The sequence below is a fragment of the Entelurus aequoreus genome, linkage group LG26 (genome assembly GCF_033978785.1).
Source record: "Entelurus aequoreus isolate RoL-2023_Sb linkage group LG26, RoL_Eaeq_v1.1, whole genome shotgun sequence".
In the NCBI taxonomy this organism is placed as follows: domain Eukaryota; kingdom Metazoa; phylum Chordata; class Actinopteri; order Syngnathiformes; family Syngnathidae; genus Entelurus; species Entelurus aequoreus.
Window position 1 is genome coordinate 35,746,624 of NC_084756.1, and position 20,842 is coordinate 35,767,465.

Here is a 20,842-nt window from a genome sequence, read left to right on the forward strand (position 1 = left end):
ACAGCGTGGCGACCAGAGCTGTGTTCTGAAAACATGTGACACTGCGTAAAAAAAAGGCAGCCATTTGCGTAATCTGATAGTTGTAATGTACAAATTTGGATGAAATATATATATCTATATTTTTTTTTAGAAAATAGGTCTAGTAACAAGTGCTTTTGTAGCTTTATTATTTTTCATAATGAGCGCGTCAAAATACTTATGGGGGGGTTAAGGGGGAGGAGTATACAGCTAGAATTCACAGAAATTCAAGTATTTCTTATATATATATATATATATATATATTAGGGATGCAACAACTAATCGATTATAAAAATAGTTGGCTTTTAATTTAGTCATCGATTCGTTGGATCTATGCTATGCGCATGCGCATTTTTTTTAATATAAACCTTTATTTATAAACTGCAACATGTACAAACAGCTGAGAAACAATAATCAAAATAAGTATGGTGCCAGTATGCTGTTTTTTTTTCAATAAAATACTGGAAAGGATAGAAATGTAGTTTGTCTCTTTTATCCGATTATTAATCGATTAATCGAAGTAATAATCGACAGATTAATTGATTATCAAATTAATCGTTAGTTGCAGCCCTAATATATATATATATAAATAAATAAAATAAATACTTGACTTTCAGTGAATTCTAGCTATATATATATGTGTGTATTTTATTTTTTATATATATATATATACCAGTGTTTCCCACACATTCATTTATTTGTGGCGGCCCGCCACGAAAGAATTACGTCCGCCACAAATAAAAAAAAATTAAATTTATTTTTTATTTTTTTTGGCCTGTCCAGCTTCTCAGGCAAATCATATAGTTGATGTAGATGCCCATCTAGGCTGTTCAGATTTACTTTATAAAAGAGAAGTGTAGGATACTTCTTTTGTTGCCTTATTTGTATTTGACCACTACTGTTTTCTGTTTATTTGTTACCAACTGTGGCAGGACACCTCTGCCTCTGTTTCACTTTATGTTGCTGGTAAATAATATGGTTGTAGTAGTAGGCTAAAGTTAAATGATTTAGTATGCACTAAGTAAAGGGGCAGAGCTTTAAGAGACATTTTAGCTTTTATATTTTATAAGATATATTTTTTGTAAGAACCACAATTAATAAATATATTTCAGTGAATAACTTATTGTTCAAATCTGTATATAAATATGTACATAAAGTGTTGTAATTATATTGTAAAATGGATGGATGGACGTTTAAAAGAAAACTGTTATTATTAATTAGTAAGTATACATTTTTTGAGCCTTTTTAGAGAAAATTATGCAAATTACTCGATGTCAGTAGCACAGCCTTTGAAGGAGCGTAGGTATGTGCAGTGTAATATTCTGGGTTGGAGTCAATAACCAGGCGAGGTGACGAAGTTACGTCTCTTTACTTCATACTTCAGAACCAACTGCCACACTTGCCGTCAGGGTGCGCAATACAACGTAAACCGTTGGCCAACCAAAAAGTAACCACAGAACACTATATGTTCTGTGGTTACTTTTTGGTTGGCCAAGCGGACGTGACGACAGGCTGTCCCCACTCAGGTCCGCACGGACCTGGCGGGGTCGTGCCTTAAGTCCGGCTGGAAATCGGGAGAAATCCGGGAGGGTTGGCAAGTATGAAGGCAGTGTGGGTGGCACTGGGAGCAGGTGGGTGAAGTGTCTTGCTCAAGGACACAACAGCAGTGACTAGGATGGCAGAAGCGGATATCGAACCTGGAGCCCTCAAGATGCTACCACGACCGATCTACCAACCGAGCCACGCCGCCCCAATTGTACGATAAGAATGAATTTGGAATGTCATGAGAATAAAGTCGTAGTGTTGGGCAGCGAATGTTTCCAGAAGCCCGGCAGCCTGTAACCACATTGACAAGACTGTTACTCTATTACAATTGTTTAGTCCAACAGATTGTAAACAAAAAAAGTGTGCAGACTTAAAAGTGGTACTTAGGGACATTTATTTCAAATAAAGGGACCAGTGAGTAACGCTTGGTTAATGTCGAAACAAACTAATGATAAGTTGCCATCTATTTCGTTGAGAATTGAGTCTAATCTATAAATAAACACTGAATATCAGTGATTAAAAGAACTTTAAATAACAACTTCAGACATTGAAGCTCTTTAAATGAGATAATTTAGTTGCTCAAATGTGACTTGGGTCCATTTCTTGGACGCGTTTGACCCGGGCGCTCACAGGTCAGGGGTTCCAGCGCAGGTCGCAGACCAGCGCGATGTGGTCAGACGGGTGCGCCACGCTGGGCAGAGCCGTGTGAGTGGTCACCTCCTCGTGGCTGGGCAGAGGGATCACCTGCTCCACCTGCATCCTCTCCGGCTGGATGAAGATGTAGTCCAGGCAGCCTTGGAAGCCACCCACGTAGTTGGTGTAGGCCAGCGGGCCGCAGGCGCTCAGCAAGGGGGGGAGCGTGGAGGGCAGCTCCATCGGGCACGACTCCTCCGGACCCGAGCTGCTCCAGTCCTCGTGCTGCTGGGGAACCGTGGCCTCTGTGACGAGCTGGAGCACACCTGAGGCAGGACAACAGGTTGGGGAAAAAAAACATGTCCAAACAGGTAGTGCAGGAGTGACGTGTGTTGAACAATGTACAGTGGAAAGTATTCACATTGCTTCACTTATTCCACATTTTGTTATGTAAGCCTTAGTCCAAAATGGTTTTGTCCTCAAAATTCTACACACAATACCCCATAATGACAATGGGAAAATATTTTGTAATTTCCATCCATCCATCCATCTTCTTCCGCTTATCCGAGGTCGGGTCGCGGGGGCAGCAGCCTAAGCAGGGAAACCCAGACTTCCCTCTCCACAGCCACTTCGTCCAGCTCCTCCCGGGGGATCCCGAGGCGTTCCCAGGCCAGCCGGGAGACATAATCTTCCCAACGTGTCCTGGGTCTTCCCCGTGGCCTCCTACCGGTCGGACGTGCCCTAAACACCTCCCTAGGGAGGCGTTCGGGTGGCATCCTGACTAGATGCCCGAACCACCTCATTTGGCTCCTCTCCCATGTGGAGGAGCAGCGGCTTTACTTTGAGTTCCTCCCGGATGGCAGAGCTCTTCTCACCCTATCTCTAAGGGAGAGACCCGCCACCCCGGCGGAGGAAACTCATTTGGGCCGCTTGTACCCGTGATCTTGTCCTTTCGGTCATAACCCAAAGCTCATGACCATAGGTGAGGATGGGAACGTAGATCGACCAGTAGATTGAGAACTTTGCCTTCCGGCTCAGCTCCTTCTTCACCACAACGGATCGATACAGCGTCCGCATTACTGAAGACCGATCCGCCTGTCGACCTCACGGTCCACTCTTCCTTTACTCGTGAACAAGACTCCGAGGTACTTGAACTCCTCCACTTGGGGCAGAGTCTCCTCCGCAACCCGGAGATGGCACTCCACCCTTTTCCGGGCGAGAACCATGGACTCGGACTTGGAGGTGCTAAATCCCATCCCAGTCGCTTCACACTCGGCTGCGAACCGATCCAGTGAGAGCTGAAGATCCTGGCCAGATGAAGCCATCAGGACCACATCATCTGCAAAAAGCAGAGACCTAATCCTGCAGCCACCAAACCGGATCCCCTCAACGCCTTGACTGCGCCTAGAAATTCTGTCCATAAAAGTTATGAACAGAATGGGTGACAAAAGGCAGCCTTGGCGGAGTCCTACCCTCACTGGAAACGTGTCCGACTTACTGCTTACTGCTTACGACTTACTTATTTTGTAATTTTTTTTTGCAAATTTAATTTGGCACACCTATCTTTGCCCATTTCTCTTTGCAGCACCTCTCAAGCTCTGTCAGGTTGGATGGGAAGCAGGACGTCTTCGTACATTAATGCGTTCATCTTAGTCTAGTCAGGGAGGTGACCAAGAACCTGATGGTCACTCTGTCAGAAATACTGCATTTTTCTGTGGAGAGAGGAAAACCTTCCACATCCGCGGTCCCCTCCGAGGTTTCTCATTGTCATCCCATTGGGTTGAGTTTTTTCTTGCCCAGATGTGGATGTCGCTGTGGCCTTTGAGACACTTGTGATTTAGGGATATACAATGCCCTCCAAAAGTATTGGAACGGTGGGGCCAGTTCCTTTATTTTGGTTGTAGACTGAAAACATTTGGGTTTGACATCAAAAGTTTAATATGGGAAAAGAGATCAACATTTCAGCTTTTATTTCCAGGGGCCGTACTTATCAAGCTTCTTAGAATTACTCCTAAGAAGTCTGCTAAGAGTTGACTTAAGAGTAAATAAATTCTTCGCTGAAAGCTGCACTTAAAAGTTAGTTATCAAGCGTCTTACTCACACTTTCAGCGAAGTGTAGGACTGAATCTTAAGTGTCACACTCAGAGCTGAATTACGACATTACTATGTGCCGTAAACGGAATTTTAGGTGACGTCATTTCTGTGTCCATAGAAATGACCAATCACGGAAGGGAATCCCTTGTCTAAGAATAAAGAAATATCTTGGAAATATTTAAGTGGACAATGGGAGTGTATATTTTGACAATAAACTACAAAATAATACAAAACAAACTAGTCCCCGCCGGCACTCACGCTACCGCTCCCTCTCTTCTATCGCCCACACACTCACTGACGTCACTCACCTCACGGCCACACACATACGCTACTGTCATAACATTTTCTTTCCAATTCATTAATTAGGCAACTAATTTGAAACTGGTGTGGGTGGCTCTATATATACTAGCCCACTGCAGCCACATGCAGAAATCAACAAGGAATCGAAAAGTATTAAATCTGTGACAAAAATAATATCCGCTCTGTCTAAACCAGGGGTCGGCAACCCGCGGCTCCGGAGCCGCATGCGGCTCTTTGACCACTCTGATGCGGCTCAGCTGCATACTTGCCGACCCCCCGATTTCCCCAGGAGACTTATGGATCTCAGTGACTCTCATAGATAACACCCATGGCAATTATAATCCTATTTTCACTCTAATTACTAAATTAATGCACTGCAGTAATTGTCCTTTATACTAGCATTTACAAACAGTGTGCCAGCCCAGCCACATGTTGTATGTAGCTTTTACTTGCACATGTACGAGACAGCAAAGCATACTTACTCATCAGCCACATAGTTTACACTGACGGTAGCCGTATAAAACAACTTTAACACTTACGTTACAAATACGCGCCACACTGTGAACCCACACCAAAAAAGAATGAAAAACACATTTCTGGAGAACATCCGCACCGTAACACAACATAAACACAACACAACCAATACCCAGAATCCCATGCAGCCCTAACTCTTCCGGTCTAGATTATACACCCCCGCTACCACCAAACCCCCCCACACATCAACCCTCCCCCCCTCCGTGCGTCGGTTGAGCGGAAGAGTTAGGGCTGCATGGGATTCTGGGTATTTGTTGTGTTGTGTTTATGTTGTGTTACAGTGCAGATGTTCTCCAGAAATGTGTTTGTCATTCTTTTTTGGTGTGGGTTCAAAGTGTGGCGCATATTTGTAACGTAACAGTGTTAAAGTTGTTTTTGTACAGCTACCGTCAGTGTAAGCTGTGTGGCTGTTGAACTAGTACGCCTTGCTGTCACTTACGTGACCAAGCTCAAGCTGCATTCTACATGTGGTCGGGCAGGTACACTGTTTGGGCAGACTGTAGAGGGCGCCAAAAGCAGTGCCATCACGCCCTGAATTTCGGGAGTCTCCCGGAAATAATAAGGGGGTTGGCAAGTATGACGCTATCAAGCGGCATTCATTCAAAACTCGCGGGCCGCTGTAACATCAAATTTCCATATTAAGGTGCGTGCCGGTGCGTGTGTCTGAGACCCCTGGTTAACATAGCACAAAGCAATTAAAGCTTCGTATGCGGTGTTTTTCATTTTAAATTAAAAACATTTTTTTGTGGCTCCCATTATTTTCTTTAATTTGTGAAACTTGCCAAAATGGCTCTTTGAGTGGTAAAGGTTGCCGACCCCTGGTCTAAACGATACCGTTTGATCAGCTGCTCGTCATAAAAACAAAAACAAAACATTGTTCCGTTCCCTGAACGTTCGCGCACGTCTCTCTCGCCTCAGTGCCATCCCCTGCTGGCAACTCCTAACCACTTAAGACACCTCTGAAGGTCTCTTAAATATCGTGGAGAGTAGGAGTGATTCTTAGACTTAAGAACGTTGATAAAAAGCTTTTATTCTTAAGTTTGAGAGTAGGACTAAATTTCGCAAATTCTCAGGACTTAAGTGTAAAATGGCACTCTAAGAAGCTTGATAAGTACGGCCCCAGGTATTTACATCTGGATCTGATACACTACTTAGAAGATAGCATTATTTGTAACGGAACACAACATTTTTAGGTGAGCAAAAGTATTGGAACATATAAACATAAAATAGATTAAAGTGAATAAGACTTAATATTTAGTTGCAAATCCTTTGCTTTCAATAAGTGCATCAAGCCTGTGAGCATTGATGACATCACCAAACTGTTGCATTCCTCTTTTGTGATGCTTTTCCAGGCTTTCACCGCAGCCTCTTTCAGTTGTTTGTTTTGGGGGGTTACTCCCTTCAGTCTACTCTTCAGCTGGTCAAATGCATGCTCTATTGGCTTTAAGTCTGGAGACTGACTTGGCCAGTCTGAAACCTTCCACTTCTTGCCCCTGATCAACTCCTTTGTTGTTTTGGTCGTTATCTTGCTGCATGGTTGCATCGTTCTTTAAATTAGCAGACAAAATGTTTCTGTAGACTTCTGAGTTCTTTTTGCTGCTGCCATCATGTGTTACATCATCAATGAAGATGACGTCCCAGACATGACATCATGTTTCACAGATGAGCTTGTATGTTTGGGATCATGAGCTCATCCTTTCTTTCTCCAAATGTTCACCTTTCTATCACTTTGAAAAAAGTTAATCTTTGTCTCATCAGTCCCATAAAACCTTTTCCCAGAATTTTTGAGGCTCATCTCTGTACCTTTTGGCAAATTCCAGCCTGGCCTTCCCGTTCTTCTTGCTAATGAGTGGTTTGCATCTTCTGGTGTAGCCTCTGTACTTCTGTCCATGAAGTCTTCTACCAACATTAGATTGTGATACCTTCACTCCTGCCCTCTGGGGGTTGTTGCTGATGTCACTAACAGTTGTTCTATATAGCTCTCACAATGTTTCTGTCATCAACTGCTGATGTTTTCCTTGGTCTACCTGTTCCACGTCTGTTGCTTAGTACACTAGTGGTTTCTTTCTTCTTCAGGACATTCCAAATGGTGGTACTGGCTATGGCCAATGTCTGATTGATTGTCCATCTTCTCTCAGATTCACAATTGCTTCCTTTTCACCCATAGACAGCTCTCTGGTTTTCATGTTGCTTCCACCTCTAAATGCAGTCTGCACAGGCAAAACCTATCCTACCCAATCTGAACCTGAGCTCAGACATTCTGTGCTATTTATTGTTTGAATAATCAATGTAATTTGAAGACACCTGGGCAACAAAACACACCTGTCAGTCACATGTTCCAATACTTTTGCTCTCATGAAAAATGGGTAGGTTGAAACAAAAGGGGCTATATTCTAAGTCAGGGGTCACCAACGCGGTGCCCGCGGGCACCAGGTAGCCCGCAAGGACCAGATGAGTAGCCCGCTGGCCTGTTCTAAAAATAGCTCAAATAGCAGCACTTACCAGTGAGCTGCCTCTATTTTTTAAATTGTATTTATTTACTAGCAAGCTGGTCTCGCTTTGCTCGACATTTTTAATTCTAAGAGAGACAAAACTCAAATAGAATTTGAAAATCCAAGAAAATATTTTAAAGACTTGGTCTTCACTTGTTTAAATAAATTCATTAATTTTTTTTACTTTGCTTCTTATAACTTTCAGAAAGACAATTTTAGAGAAAAAATACAACCTTAAAAATTATTTTAGGATTTTTAAACACATGTACCTTACCTTTTAAATTCCTTCCTCTTCTTTCCTGACAATTTAAATCAATGTTCAAGTAAATTAATTTTTTTTATTGTAAAGAATAATAAATACATTTTGATTTAATTCTTCATTGTGGCTTCTGTTTTTTCGACGAAGAATATTTGTGAAATATTTCTTCAAACTTATTATGATTAAAATTCAAAAAAATTATTCTGGCAAATCTAGAAAATCTGTAGAAGCAAATTTAAATCTTACTTCAAAGTCTTTTCAATTTCTTTCAAAATTTTTGTTCTGGAAAATCTAGAAGAAATAATGATTTGTCTTTGTTAGAAATATAGCTTGGTCCAATTTGTTATATATTCTAACAAAGTGCAGATTGGATTTTAACCCATTTAAAACATGTCATCAAAATTCTAAAATTAATCTTAATCAGGAAAAATTACTAATGTTCCATAAATTATTTTTTTTAATTTTTTCAAAATGATTTGAATTAGCTAGTTTTTCTCTTCTTTTTTTCGGTTGAATTTTGAATTTTAAAGAGTCGAAATTGAAGATTAACTATGTTTCAAAATGTAATTGTCATTTTTTTTCGTGTTTTCTCCTCTTTTAAACCGTTCAATTAAGTGTAAATACCATTAATTATTAATAATAACAGAGTTAAAGGTAAATTGAGCAAATTGGCTATTTCTGGCAATTTATTTAAGTGTGTATCAAACTGGTAGCCCTTCGCATTAATCAGTACCCAAGAAGTAGCTCTTGGTTTCAAAAAGGTTGGTGACCCCTGATCTAAGTAGTGTATCAGATCCAGATGTAAATACCTAGAAATAAAAGCTGAAATGTTGATCTCTTGTCCCATTTTCATCTTTTCATGTCAAACCCAAATGTTTTCAGTCTACAACAAAAATAAACAAATTGGGGGGGGCGTAATGTTGTAACAAATAATATTTCTATTAAATAGGCTATACTTTGCATTTTAATTAACGTGGGATTATTTTATGTATTTAGAAATAATAGTACCAACTTTTTTTTTTCTTTTCCCCTCCAACATTTGTGGCACTGGCGTGGCGCCCCATTAGCATTTGCCTATACGGCCTATGCCACGGGCCAGCCCTGTAAGTACACATTGATTGATTGACATCCTATTTACTCTGATGGAGTTTGAGAGGTGCTGCAAAGAGGAATGGGTGAAACTGTCTAAAGATAGGTGTGCCAAGCTTGTGGCATCGTATTCAAAAAAGACTTGTGGCTGTAATTACTGCCAAAGATGCATCAACAAAGTATTGAGCAAAGGCTGTCAATACTTATGTGCATGGCATTTTTTAGTTGTTTTATTTTTACTACATTTACAAAATTAAAAATGATGGGGTATTGTGTGTGGAATTTTGAGGACAAAAATGAACTTATTCCATCTTGGAATAAGGCTGTAACATAACAACATGTACAAGACAACAACATGAGAAGTGTTGATGTTGTGAACCGAAAATGCCGTCACGTAGAAGATGGCGATACACAGGAGCCTAAAATGTGGCGTCACCTGAGGTCGGAGAGGAATTGAAGTCGCCACAAAACACCAACGGGGCTCCTGGCGCGACCTCCTCCATCACATGACTCAGGTGTCGCATGGCCACGCCCATTTGCACCAAGCGAACGTTCCCCCCTTTCGAGGAGAGGAAGTCAGCTTGAAGAAGAAGAGACGGAACATAACCATGGTTGTACCTTGAGGGTGCCAGTACAGGTGTGTGTTGGCCACACACACCTTCCTGCCGGCTTGGCTGAGGTCCTCCAGTATGCTGACCTGCAGTCGGGGGGGTCAAGTGTCACAAGGAGGAAGGACAACAATAAAAAGCGTGTCGGCACCTGTAAGGTAGTGGACCTCTTGACCATCTTGTCTTTCAGGGAGTTGTTAGCGGAGACCTTCTCCAGCAGCTCGCCGTGGATGGGGTCAGAGGTCAGCGCCTCACTCAACATGATGTCATGGCGACTCAGCAGCTTCAATTTTGTCCTACCGGGAAAAAAATACTAACATTTACATGCTAACTTTTTCAGCTAATTTTACACTTTTTTTTCTCTAATTCCGCAGTCATACACCTTACAGTCATATAACTAGGTATGTGAAACATGTTACCATGCTAACATTTACATGCTAACTTTTTCAGCTAATCTTACACTTTTTTCTCTAATTCCGCAGCCATACACATAACTTGGTATGCACAATTAATCGAATTTTTATTTCAATTAGCGCTATATTATTGAATCCTCTTATCGAACCGATTCCTTATCGATTCTCTTATGGAGTCCAGATAGGTTGTTGTATATGGAAAAAAACACACAATATTTGGTTTAACAAAAGCTCACTTTTATTATATAAGAAAACAATTTAATCTAATAAATAAATAAATATTGACTGTTACCCCCCCAAAAAAATAAAATAAAATAAATAAATATTGACTGTTGTTACCCAAAGTATATTAAGTGGGATTTTTCAGAAAAACAAATATATACAGTAACACAAAAACAACCTGTCTCTGTGATCACTATAGTTGTATAAATAATAATATAGTGTTAAATAAAACCAGTCCCTTGGGCACAAAACTGAAAATAATACAGCTCTCCAAAAAGTGCAATTCTGCTGCTATTTGACATAACTGTTTGTTATGATGCTTTGACATTTTTGCACCTTATTTCTTTATTGAAAGAAAATTCTATGAAGAGAAAAGCTATTTGCAAATGTGGTTACAATGCTAAAAAATTAAAAGTTAAAGCTAAAAAAAGAAATACACTTTATTGAGTTAACATTATTTCTTTATAGGGGGAACGATGTTATGAGCTAGGGCAGGGGTCGGCAACCTTTACCACTCAAAGAGCCATTTTGGCAAGTTTCACAAATTAAAGAAAGTGATCGGAGCCACAAAAAAAAATGTACAATTTAAAATGAAAAACACTGCATACAGAGCTTAAATGCTTTGTGCTATATTAACCAGGGGTCTCCGACACGCGCACCGGCACGCACTTTAATGTGGACATTTGATGTTAGCGCAGCCCGCGAGTTTTGAACGAATGACGCTTGATGGCGTCATACTTGCCAATCCTCTCACTTTTAACGGGAGACACCCAAATATCAGAGCGTGATGACTCTGCATTTTGCGCCCTCTACAGGCTGGCCTAACAGCGCACCTGTTGACCACACGTAGAATGCAGTTCCAGATTGTCCACGTAAGTGACAGCAAGGCGTACTACCTCAGCAACCACACATCTTACACTGACGGTACCAATACCCAGAATCCCATGCAGCACTAACTCTTCCGCTCAACCAACGCAAGGAGAGGGGGGGGGGGGGGTTTGATGTGTGGGGGGGGTTGTAAGGTAGCGGGGTGTATAATCCAGACCGGAAGAGTTAGGGCTGCATGGGATTCTGGGTAATGGTTGTGTTGTGTTTATGTTATGTTACAGTGCAGATGTTCTCCAGAAATGTGTTTTTCATTCTTTTTTGGTGTGGGTTCACAGTGTGGCACATATTTGTAACATAACAATGTTAAAGTTGTTTGATACGGCTACCGTCAGTGTAAGATGTGTGGCTGATGACTAAGTATGCTTTGCTGTCTCCTGTGTGTACAAGTAATAACAACATGCAACATGTGGCAGAACTGGCACGCTGTATGCTATAGAGGACAATCACTGCAGTGCAATTAGGGCATGCCCTTTTGTTTGGAAATTTGAGTGGAAATAGGATTATTTTTTTCCCTGGGAGCAATCTATGAGAGACACTGAGATCCATAAATCTCCTGGGAAAATCAGGGGGGGTCGGCATGTATGTAGCTGAGCCGCATCAGAGTGGTCAAAGAGCCGCATGCGGCTCCGGAGCCGCGGGTTGCCGACCCCTGAGCTAGGGAATATAACAACTACACTACCCAGCATGCAACGGGAGTGACGAGCATGCGCGGTAGCCCCGAAAAGTGTTGCATATCGTCACCCGGCAGCTAAGAATGAGCACGCTGTGAAAGTAAACGTCAAGAACTCAGCCAACACGCCTCGTCTGCATTATTTATAATTAGACAGACAACACATATACAGTGTGATTTTGTTTTGTTTACAAGGAAAGAAAAACAAAAGTTAAAAAAGGGAGATGTCATATATGTATGTGCTGCGGTTGTGTTAAGAACGTTGCGACAGCTGCCGTAAAGGAGGTGCGTTGCTAGCCTGGTTGCTATGTTTCCGGTTGGTCGTAAAAGTGTTCTTCATGTGTTTGCTCAAATCTCCCAGTAAAGTTATTCATTGGATTATACCTTTTGTTTTGAACTTTATTACACCTTGGAGCGCTTTTTCCCGTCCATTTTTTTCCTGCTTTCGCTATCTGCGCCTAATGACTGAGCTACGTGACGCCATTTCTTGTGATGTCACACGGAGCATTTCTGGTCGGGACGGGATTCCTTCCGAGGGATTCGAATAAAGAACCAACTCTTTTTCTTTACTATAGTGGTCTCGATAACGGGTACCGGTTCTCAAAAAGGGATTCGAGTCCGAGGACTCTGTTCTTTTCTTATCGAACAATCCGGGAAAACCGGTTTTGAGTATCATCCCTAGTTAAGAACCACTGATGTAGTGTAATGCCCGCAGCTAAAAGCAACTGCGTGAGAACGTAGAGGAGCCTGTTCAGTGCTAGACTGTTTCATCCCAAGAGCAGGACTAATAGACTAAAAAAACTCCTTTGTCCCACACGCCATTAGACTGTACAACTCCTCTCTGGGAGGGAGGGGGGGGTACTAGAATGACGGGGGATGCAAAACAATAACAGTGTAATACGTTTTCATAACATGGTCACTAATGCCTAGTTCAGGGGTCGGCAACCCAAAATGTTGAAAGAGCCATATTGGACCACAAATACAAAAACAAATCTGTCTGGAGCCGCAAAAAATTAAAAGCCATATTACATGTGTCATGAGATATACATTTAATTAAGAGGACTTAAAGGAAACTAAATGAGCTCAAATATACCTACAAATGAGGCATAATGATGCAATATGTACATATCGCTAGCCTAAATAGCATGTTAGCATCGATTAGCTTGCAGTCATGCAGTGACCAAATATGTCTGATTAGCACTCCACACAAGTCAATAACATCAACAAAACTCACCTTTGTGCACTCATGCACAACGTTAAAAGTGTGGTGGACAAAATGAGACAGAAAAAGAAGTGGCATAAAACACGTCCTAGAAAGTCGGAGAAAGTTATACATGTAAACAAACTATACGGTGAGTTCAGGGACCGCCAAAATTAGTAGGACAAAACAGCGCTCGCCAAATACTCGAATCAGTGAAGCATGTTTAATACAAACAGTGTGATTTATAACAATTAGGGAGGTTTGTGTCATGTTTGTCCTCCTACAGAAACCCTACTAAAACAAAAAAATAGATTTTTTTTCCCCCTCATCTTTTTCCATTCTTCATACATTTTTGAAAAATCTCCAGAGAGCCACTAGGGCGGCGCTAAAGAGCCGCATGCGGCTCTAGAGCCGCGGGTTGCCGACCCCCGGCCTAGTTTCTCTCTTGTTATATTCTTATTTTACTGTTATATTTGTATTCTCATTGATGCTTTTTGTTTTTATTCTATTGCAATATTTCTCTATTTTGTTTCCATTTATACCCCCATTATTTACTTTTTCAAATTCGATCTCAATTCTGTACACTGCTGCTGGAATTTAAATTTTCCTGAGGGAACTCTCCTGAAGGAATCAATAAAGTACTATCTATCTATCTATCTATACTCCAATATCACGATATAGTCATTTTCTATATCGCACAGAGACAAACCCGCGATATATCGAGTATATTCCATACATCACCCAGCCCTAAGACAAGGGGTATAATATTTTTCTCTGCAGGGGATATTTTTAGGGCCAATATTGGGAAGTTTAACATATAAAATATATTGCTTTAAGTTTCGATACACAGCTGTTGGATGATTGATCACTTCAATTGACACTACTTCCCATGATAAAAAGAACAAATTGTAGCAAACCTGCGATAGAAAGTCGCCAGTCCTTCATGTTGCTTCTCTTTAACCCTAAAAACGCCATCCAGGCCGAAGGCATCGAGGGCCGGGGTCAGACTGTCCAAAAACACACCTGTAACAATAAAGACACGACAACGTCAGGAAAAACATGACAGGATATCTGACAGAATGTTCCTGTTGCTTGTGTCTAATAAGTCAAACTATTCCATAGACATGACAAGTGACCTTTGTCAACCTCCTGCAGACACATGATGTCAGCGTGGTATCCTGCCAGCTCCTTTTTGATCAGGTTCTGCCTGTAGTCCAGCTGCATGGCGTAGGGGGCGCAGTAGGGGTACAGCACAGTCTTGGACAGCTCTGTCTGGGCGTAGATGTCGGCCAGGATGTTGTAGGACACCACCCTCACAGACGGCCAGTCCACCTGCTTGGCCGTGTACGCGTGTCGGGTGTCGAACGTGCACACGCCCGGTCCGGCCTCGATGGCACTGGCCGAGACCAGTTCTTTGAGCTGCCCTCTGCGGCGTCCATCTTTGGCCGTGCAGCAGAGTTTGAGCCTGCAGCCAATGTCCCGATTGGTGGGGACGTAGACTCTGGCACGTCCTACTTCTGTCCAGGCCATGTCTTCAACGGCTGCGTCGCCGGAGGTTTGAGCACTGCAACGGGAAAAAAAAGCAATTAGCTACCGGCTGCCACCTACTGTTATGGAAGAGTATTACATGGTTACTATGCTGAGCTCCAGACCAGTGTTTTTCAACCACCATGTGTGCCGTGAGATACAGTCTGGTGTGCCGTGGGAGATTATCTAATTTCACCTATTTGGGTTAAAAATATTTTTTGCAACCCAGTAATTATAGTCTGCAAATGATGTGTTGTTGTTGTTGAGTGTCGGTGCTGTCTAAAGCTCGGCAGAGTAACCGTGTAATACTCTTCCATATCAGTAGGTGGCAGCCGGTAGCTAATTGCTTTGTAGATGTCTGAAACAGCGGGAGGCAGTGTGCCGGTAAAAAGGTGTCTAATGCTTAAACCAAAAATAAACAAAAGGTGAGTGCCCCTAAGAAAAGGCGTTGAAGCTTAGGGAAGGCTATGCAGAACGAAACTAAAACTGAACTGGCTACAAAGTAAACAAAAACAGAATGCTGGACGACAGCAAAGACTTACTGTGGAGCAAAGACGGCGTCCACAATGTACATCCGAACATGACATGACAATCAACAATGTCCCCACAAAGAAGGATAAAAACAACTGAAATATTCTTGATTGCTAAAACAAAGTCGATGCGGGAAATATCGCTCAAAGGAAGACATGAAACTGCTACAGGAAAATACCAAAAAAAGTGAAACAGCCACCAAAATAGGAGTGCAAGACAAGAACTAAAACACTACACACAGAAAAACAGCAAAAAAGTCCAAAAAAGTCAGGGCGTGATGTGACAGGTGGTGACAGTACACCTACTTTGAGACCAGGGGCCGTATTTATCAAGCGTCTTGGAGTGCCATTTTACACTTAAGTACTGAGAATTTGCGAAATTTAGTCCTACTCTGAAACTTAAGAATAAAAGCTATTTATCAACTTTCTTAAGTCTAAGAATCACTCCTACTCTCCACGATATTTAAGAGACCTTCAGAGGTGTCCTAAGTGGTTAGGAGTTGCCAGCGGGGGATGGCACTGAGGCGAGAGAGACGTGCGCGAACGTTCAGGGAGCGGAACGATGTCCTGGCTTTGTTTGATGACGAGCAACTGATCAAACGGTATCGTTTAGACAAAGCAGGTATTATTTTTGTCACAGATTTAATAAGGGGCGTCATCTCATCTGCAACAACACCAGTTTCAAATTAGTTGCCTAATTAATGAATTGGAAAGAAAAGGAAACATTTATTTTTGATTCATTGCCAATATTGTTTGTTTGTTGTGTATTATTTTGTAGTTTATTGTCAAAATATACGCTCCTATTGTCCACTTTAATATTTCTAAGATATTTCTTTATTCTTAGACAAGGGATTCCCTTCCGTGATTGGTCATTTCTATGGACACAGAAATGACGTCATCTAAAATTGCGTTTACGGCACATAGTAATGATGTAATTCAGCTTTGAGTGTGACACTTAAGATTCAGTCCTACACTTCGCTGAAAGTGTGAGTAAGACGCTTGATAACTAACTTTTAAGTGCAGCTTTCAGTGAAGAATTTCTTTACTCTTAAGTCAACTCTTAACAGACTTCTTAGGAGTAATTCTAAGAAGCTTGATAAATACAGCCCAAGAGTTATATTGATACATGCTTGGTTATGGTTTAAAGTCATATCCAACAATTGTGACAACGAGTTTTTACTGTCAACTGAGTTTCGTTTTTTAAAGATTTCTGCTGGTGGTGTGCCTCCGCATTTTTTCAACACAAAAAATGTGCCTTGGCTCAAAAAAGGTTGAAAAACACTGCTCTAGACAGCACCGACACTGAACAACAACACATCATTTGCAGACTATAATTACTGGTTTGCAAAACATATTTTTTACCCCAAATAGGTGAAATGAGATAATCTCCAACGGCACACCAGACTGTATCTCACGCAGAGGTGGGTAGTAACGTGCTACATTTACTCCGTTACATGTACTTGAGTAACTTTTGGGATAAATTGTACTTCTAAGAGTAGTTTTAATGCAACATACTTTTACTTTTGTATATTTATAGAGAAGAAACGCTACTTTTACTCCGCTCCATTTATCTACATTCAGCTCGCTACTGATTTTTATCCATCTGTTAATGCACGCTTTGTTTGTTTTGGTTTGTCAGACAGACCTTCAAAGTAGGATCTATCGCATGCCTGCGTTTCACCAATCAAATACAGTCACTGGTGACGTTTGACTCTGTTTCACCAATCAACTGCAGTCACTGGTGACGTTTGACTCCGTTTCACCAATCAAATACAGTCACTGGTGACGTTTGACTCTGTTTCACCAATCAAATACAGTCACTGGTGACGTTTGACTCTGTTTCACCAATCAACTGCAGTCACTGGTGACGTTTGACTCCGTTTCACCAATCAAATGCAGTCACTGGTGACGTTTGACTCCGTTTCACCAATCAAACAGAGCCAGGCGGTCACATGATCAACTGCACATAAAGTTTCAGCGGCAAAACAACAAGCTTAAGCTTACATGAACTCAACGTCAAATTTGAGGAAGCACATGGCGGTAAGTAACGTTAGTAGATATTTTGGCTGTCACCGTAGGCTGATGTTAGCTTCCCTGCTATGAATCACTGTCAAATGTACATCGTGTGGGGACATTTATAAGTGAGGGCCGACATCCGGGCAACTGAGCTACATACGGGTTCTTCGAGCCATAGCAACCAGACTGGCGTTGAAAACAAACCGTTGCCATTACTCTTTAACCTGTCGACCTACGCTGGTTAAACCCGTCATTCTGCCTCCAAAATGCAGAAAAACTGAGTTTTTTTTGGTTGTGCTAACCACAACTGGAAACAGGGAAAACAAAGGTTGTATTTTGTTCTGCCAAAGCGCGATAAAAGCCCACAGAGACGAGACAAATGGCTCGCAGCTTTACACCGGGAAAACGAGGACGGTTCTCACTGGAGTCCCCCAAAGTCCCGGGTCGTGTGTTCGGATCACTTCGTTTCTGGTAAATATAAGGAACAAAAATCCACCTTCTTAACCACAACTTGGCTATACCGTCCGTGCTAATGTTGTACTTGTTGAATTTGTACCTTATAACGTTTGACAGCTGAAGTTGTTGTTGTACAAAAATAACATGCGGTATATACTATATAGTCTATAGCCTAGCTAGCTTTTTTCGAAAACCGGTTTCGTTTAAATTTGCACTTAACAGTTGGGTTTTTAAAAACCAATAAACCCTATAATTTTCATGTTGCCATTTAATCAACTTTTCAAGACAGTTGCAAAATGCTGTCTGCAAGACTTTTCAATACAAAGACATATATTTTGTACATTATTCGCCTGCTATACTGCGCCTTCATAAGGCTACAACTTACAAGGACCAGGCTACTAGGGGTCAGTCTGCTTTCTTTTGGGGTTTTTTGCCGGACATTCCAGTATTATTTACCCGTAATCTTGGTATTACTTTCCTTATTAGGTTATTTTGCCGCCTCCCCCTTCTCTGTTTAAACTCTCCTTTGTTGTACTTAAACAATACATGTAGCCCTCAAATCTCTCAATATTTTATACACTAACACTTGATCTTGTTGTTGATAACTTCCGCGTCTCTTTCTTAGTAGCGTGCAGGCTAAGCTAACTAGCAAGCTAAGCTAAGCCTGAGAAGCTTTAAAGTTCACTGAGACGAGTCTGACGCAAATAATACATTTTCGTTTTTTCACACGATATGCGAATAAGTAAAAATGCGTAAATGAAGGATTTAACGCCAACTTCCAAGCCACAACGCTCGTTAAATGCTTTTTCTGTCAATGCTGTGTTCGCTGTGAGCTGGTTTGTTTTCAACGAATTCCCGGTTGCTAGGGGATTGGTAGGCGGAAGTGACGTAGGTCCGCCCTCACCTATTAATGCACTGCAGCCTCATAGACACACACACACACACACACACTCACGCATGCATAGAAACACCAATCAGAAGTGCACAGTGTGTTCCCAGGTGTAGCCCACACCTATCAGTTTATGGTTTGCGTAGAGGCTAACTTGTTATTTTCCTTTGTAATCTCTGCCTACTGAGCCTATGGTGCTGTTAAGTTATTGTGGCTCAATTTGCCTTATTTTTTTTTAAGTTAATGTATTATTATTTAATATATATTATTGTTTTAGTTGCTTAAGAGATATTCCTGGCTCTGAATTTGCTCATTGCTATTTTTATGTTTTTGTGCATTATTTGTTGCGTCATCATTAAAGGAACAGGTTACTCATCAGTTACTCAGTACTTGAGTAGTTTTTTCACAACATACTTTTTACTTTTACTCAAGTAAATATTTGGGTGACTACTCCTTACTTTTACTTGAGTAATACATCTCTAAAGTAACAGTACTCTTACTTGAGTACAATTTCTGGCTACTCTACCCACCTCTGATCTCACCGCGGCACAGTGGTTGAACAACACTGCCTTGACTTGAATACCTTATATTTGGGACTTGTTCTTTGAACCATAGGAACTCGCAGTCTTGCAGGTCTCCGAACTCCACTTCCAGCTTGGGACACACGGGGAATCCAGCCAAGAGGGAGGCGGGCAGCTCGGCGGTGGTGAAGGCGGGAGAGTTCCTGCTGACCAAGTACTCCACGTCCCCCACCCGCAGCACGGCTCCGTCCCTCCACGCCTCCGAGTTGACCACCGTGTCCTCCACCTCGCCGCCGTCCACCAGCAGCTTGACCACGGCGAGCTCCGGGCTTTCGGAGGGCTGCTGCCGCTCCTTCCTCTTGGTCTTCTTGGCCTGGCTCTGGCCCTTGGCGAGGTTGCAGGCGATGCGGGACAGGACCTTGCCCAGAGGCTCGTCCTGCTCCCGCTGCATGTGCTTCTGGCTGCCCGCCATGCTGAACGAGATGGTCAGCCTGGGCTCCCCGGCGACGCACCTCACCACCGCCGGCTCCATACTGCCGAGAAGGCGGCTGACGGAGAGCAGGCGACGGGGAAAGCACAGCAGAGCAGCGGGGAGCTTTTTCAACATCAAGCCCCCGAGAACTACACCGGAAGTAGCGAGAGTCGGCGGCAAAGGGAGCAGTCTACTTCCTGGTGTCGTCAGCAAGGGACCGTCTACTTTCTGGTGTCGTCAGCGAGGGGCCGTCTACTTCCTGGTGTCGTCAGTCAGCGAAATGTGTTTTAAACTATGTCTATTAAACCTGAAGCGTCTACGTTCAACAAGCAAAAAATAACATTTGAATATCTGCTACTTTGATATTAACTTTGCAACAAGGCGGTAACATACTTATGTGATCAACGAAGTTAGCTGTACAGTCTTCTTCAGCGACATATAAATACACTGTAAAAAGCACCACTGCCCCCAACTGGATGGAGATAAAAGTACACAGCTGTAATCCCTTTTAGACCTATTAATTACGAGAAAAAAAATCATACAGTGCGTTTATTTTACGTTTTACGCGTGGATGGGCAACAATGAACTATTAAATTATCTTTTTTCTATTGATTTAAGGGGCAGAACAAACACTTTATTTACAAAATTATAAGTGCACTGTAAAAAGCATCACTGCCCCCAACTGGATGGAGGTAAAAGTACACATGTATAATCCCTTTTAGACCTATTAATTACAAAAAAAAATCATACAGTGCGTTTATTTTACGTTTTACGCGTGGATGGGCAACAATGAACTATGAAATTATCTTTTTTCTATTGATTTAAGGGGCAGAACAAATACTTTATTTAGGAAATTATAAGTGCACTGTAAAAAGCATCACTGCCCCCAACTGGATGGAGGTAAAATTACACAGCTATAATCCCTTTAAAAATCATACAGTGTGTTTATTTGATGTTTTATGTCCTTTGCAATGGACAAAATTAACTATTAAATGATCTTTTTTCTACTGATTCAAGGGGCAGAACAAATAATTTATTTAGAAAACACTATTTTAATCAGCGAGGGCCACATACAAGTGCACTGTAAAAAGCATCACTGCCCCCAACTGGATGGAGGTAAAAGTACACAGCTATAATCCCTTTTAGACCTATTAATACGTTTCATTAATTACAAAAAAAAATCATACAGCGTGTTTATTTTATATTTTATGCGTGGATGGACAACAATGAACTATTAAATGATCTTTTTTCTATTGATTTGAGGGGCAGAACAAATACTTTATTTAGAAAACACTATTTTAATCAGTGAGAGGGCCACATATAAGTGGACTGTAAAAAGCATTACTGCCCCCAACTGGATGGAGGTAAAAGTACATAGCTATAATCCCTTTGATACCTATGAATACAGTACATTAATAAAACAAATAATCATACAGTGTGTTTATTTTATGTTTTATGCGTGGAT

At 41.6% G+C, this 20,842-nt stretch overlaps 1 protein-coding gene across 1 annotated transcript; it reads right to left on the bottom strand.

The window, feature by feature from the left end:
- Positions 1-1,599: 1,599 nt before the first annotated feature.
- On the bottom strand, positions 1,600-19,824 carry pde12 (phosphodiesterase 12). Its single transcript, XM_062037935.1, has 8 exons — positions 19,771-19,824; positions 18,968-19,693; positions 14,103-14,530; positions 13,884-13,989; positions 9,724-9,868; positions 9,583-9,661; positions 9,401-9,523; positions 1,600-2,522 (listed from the first exon to the last, which is right to left on the bottom strand). Exons 2-8 carry the CDS (start codon positions 19,510-19,512, stop codon positions 2,197-2,199), a joined length of 1,752 nt encoding a protein of 583 aa, XP_061893919.1. The 5' UTR covers positions 19,513-19,693; positions 19,771-19,824; the 3' UTR covers positions 1,600-2,196.
- Positions 19,825-20,842: the final 1,018 nt, after the last annotated feature.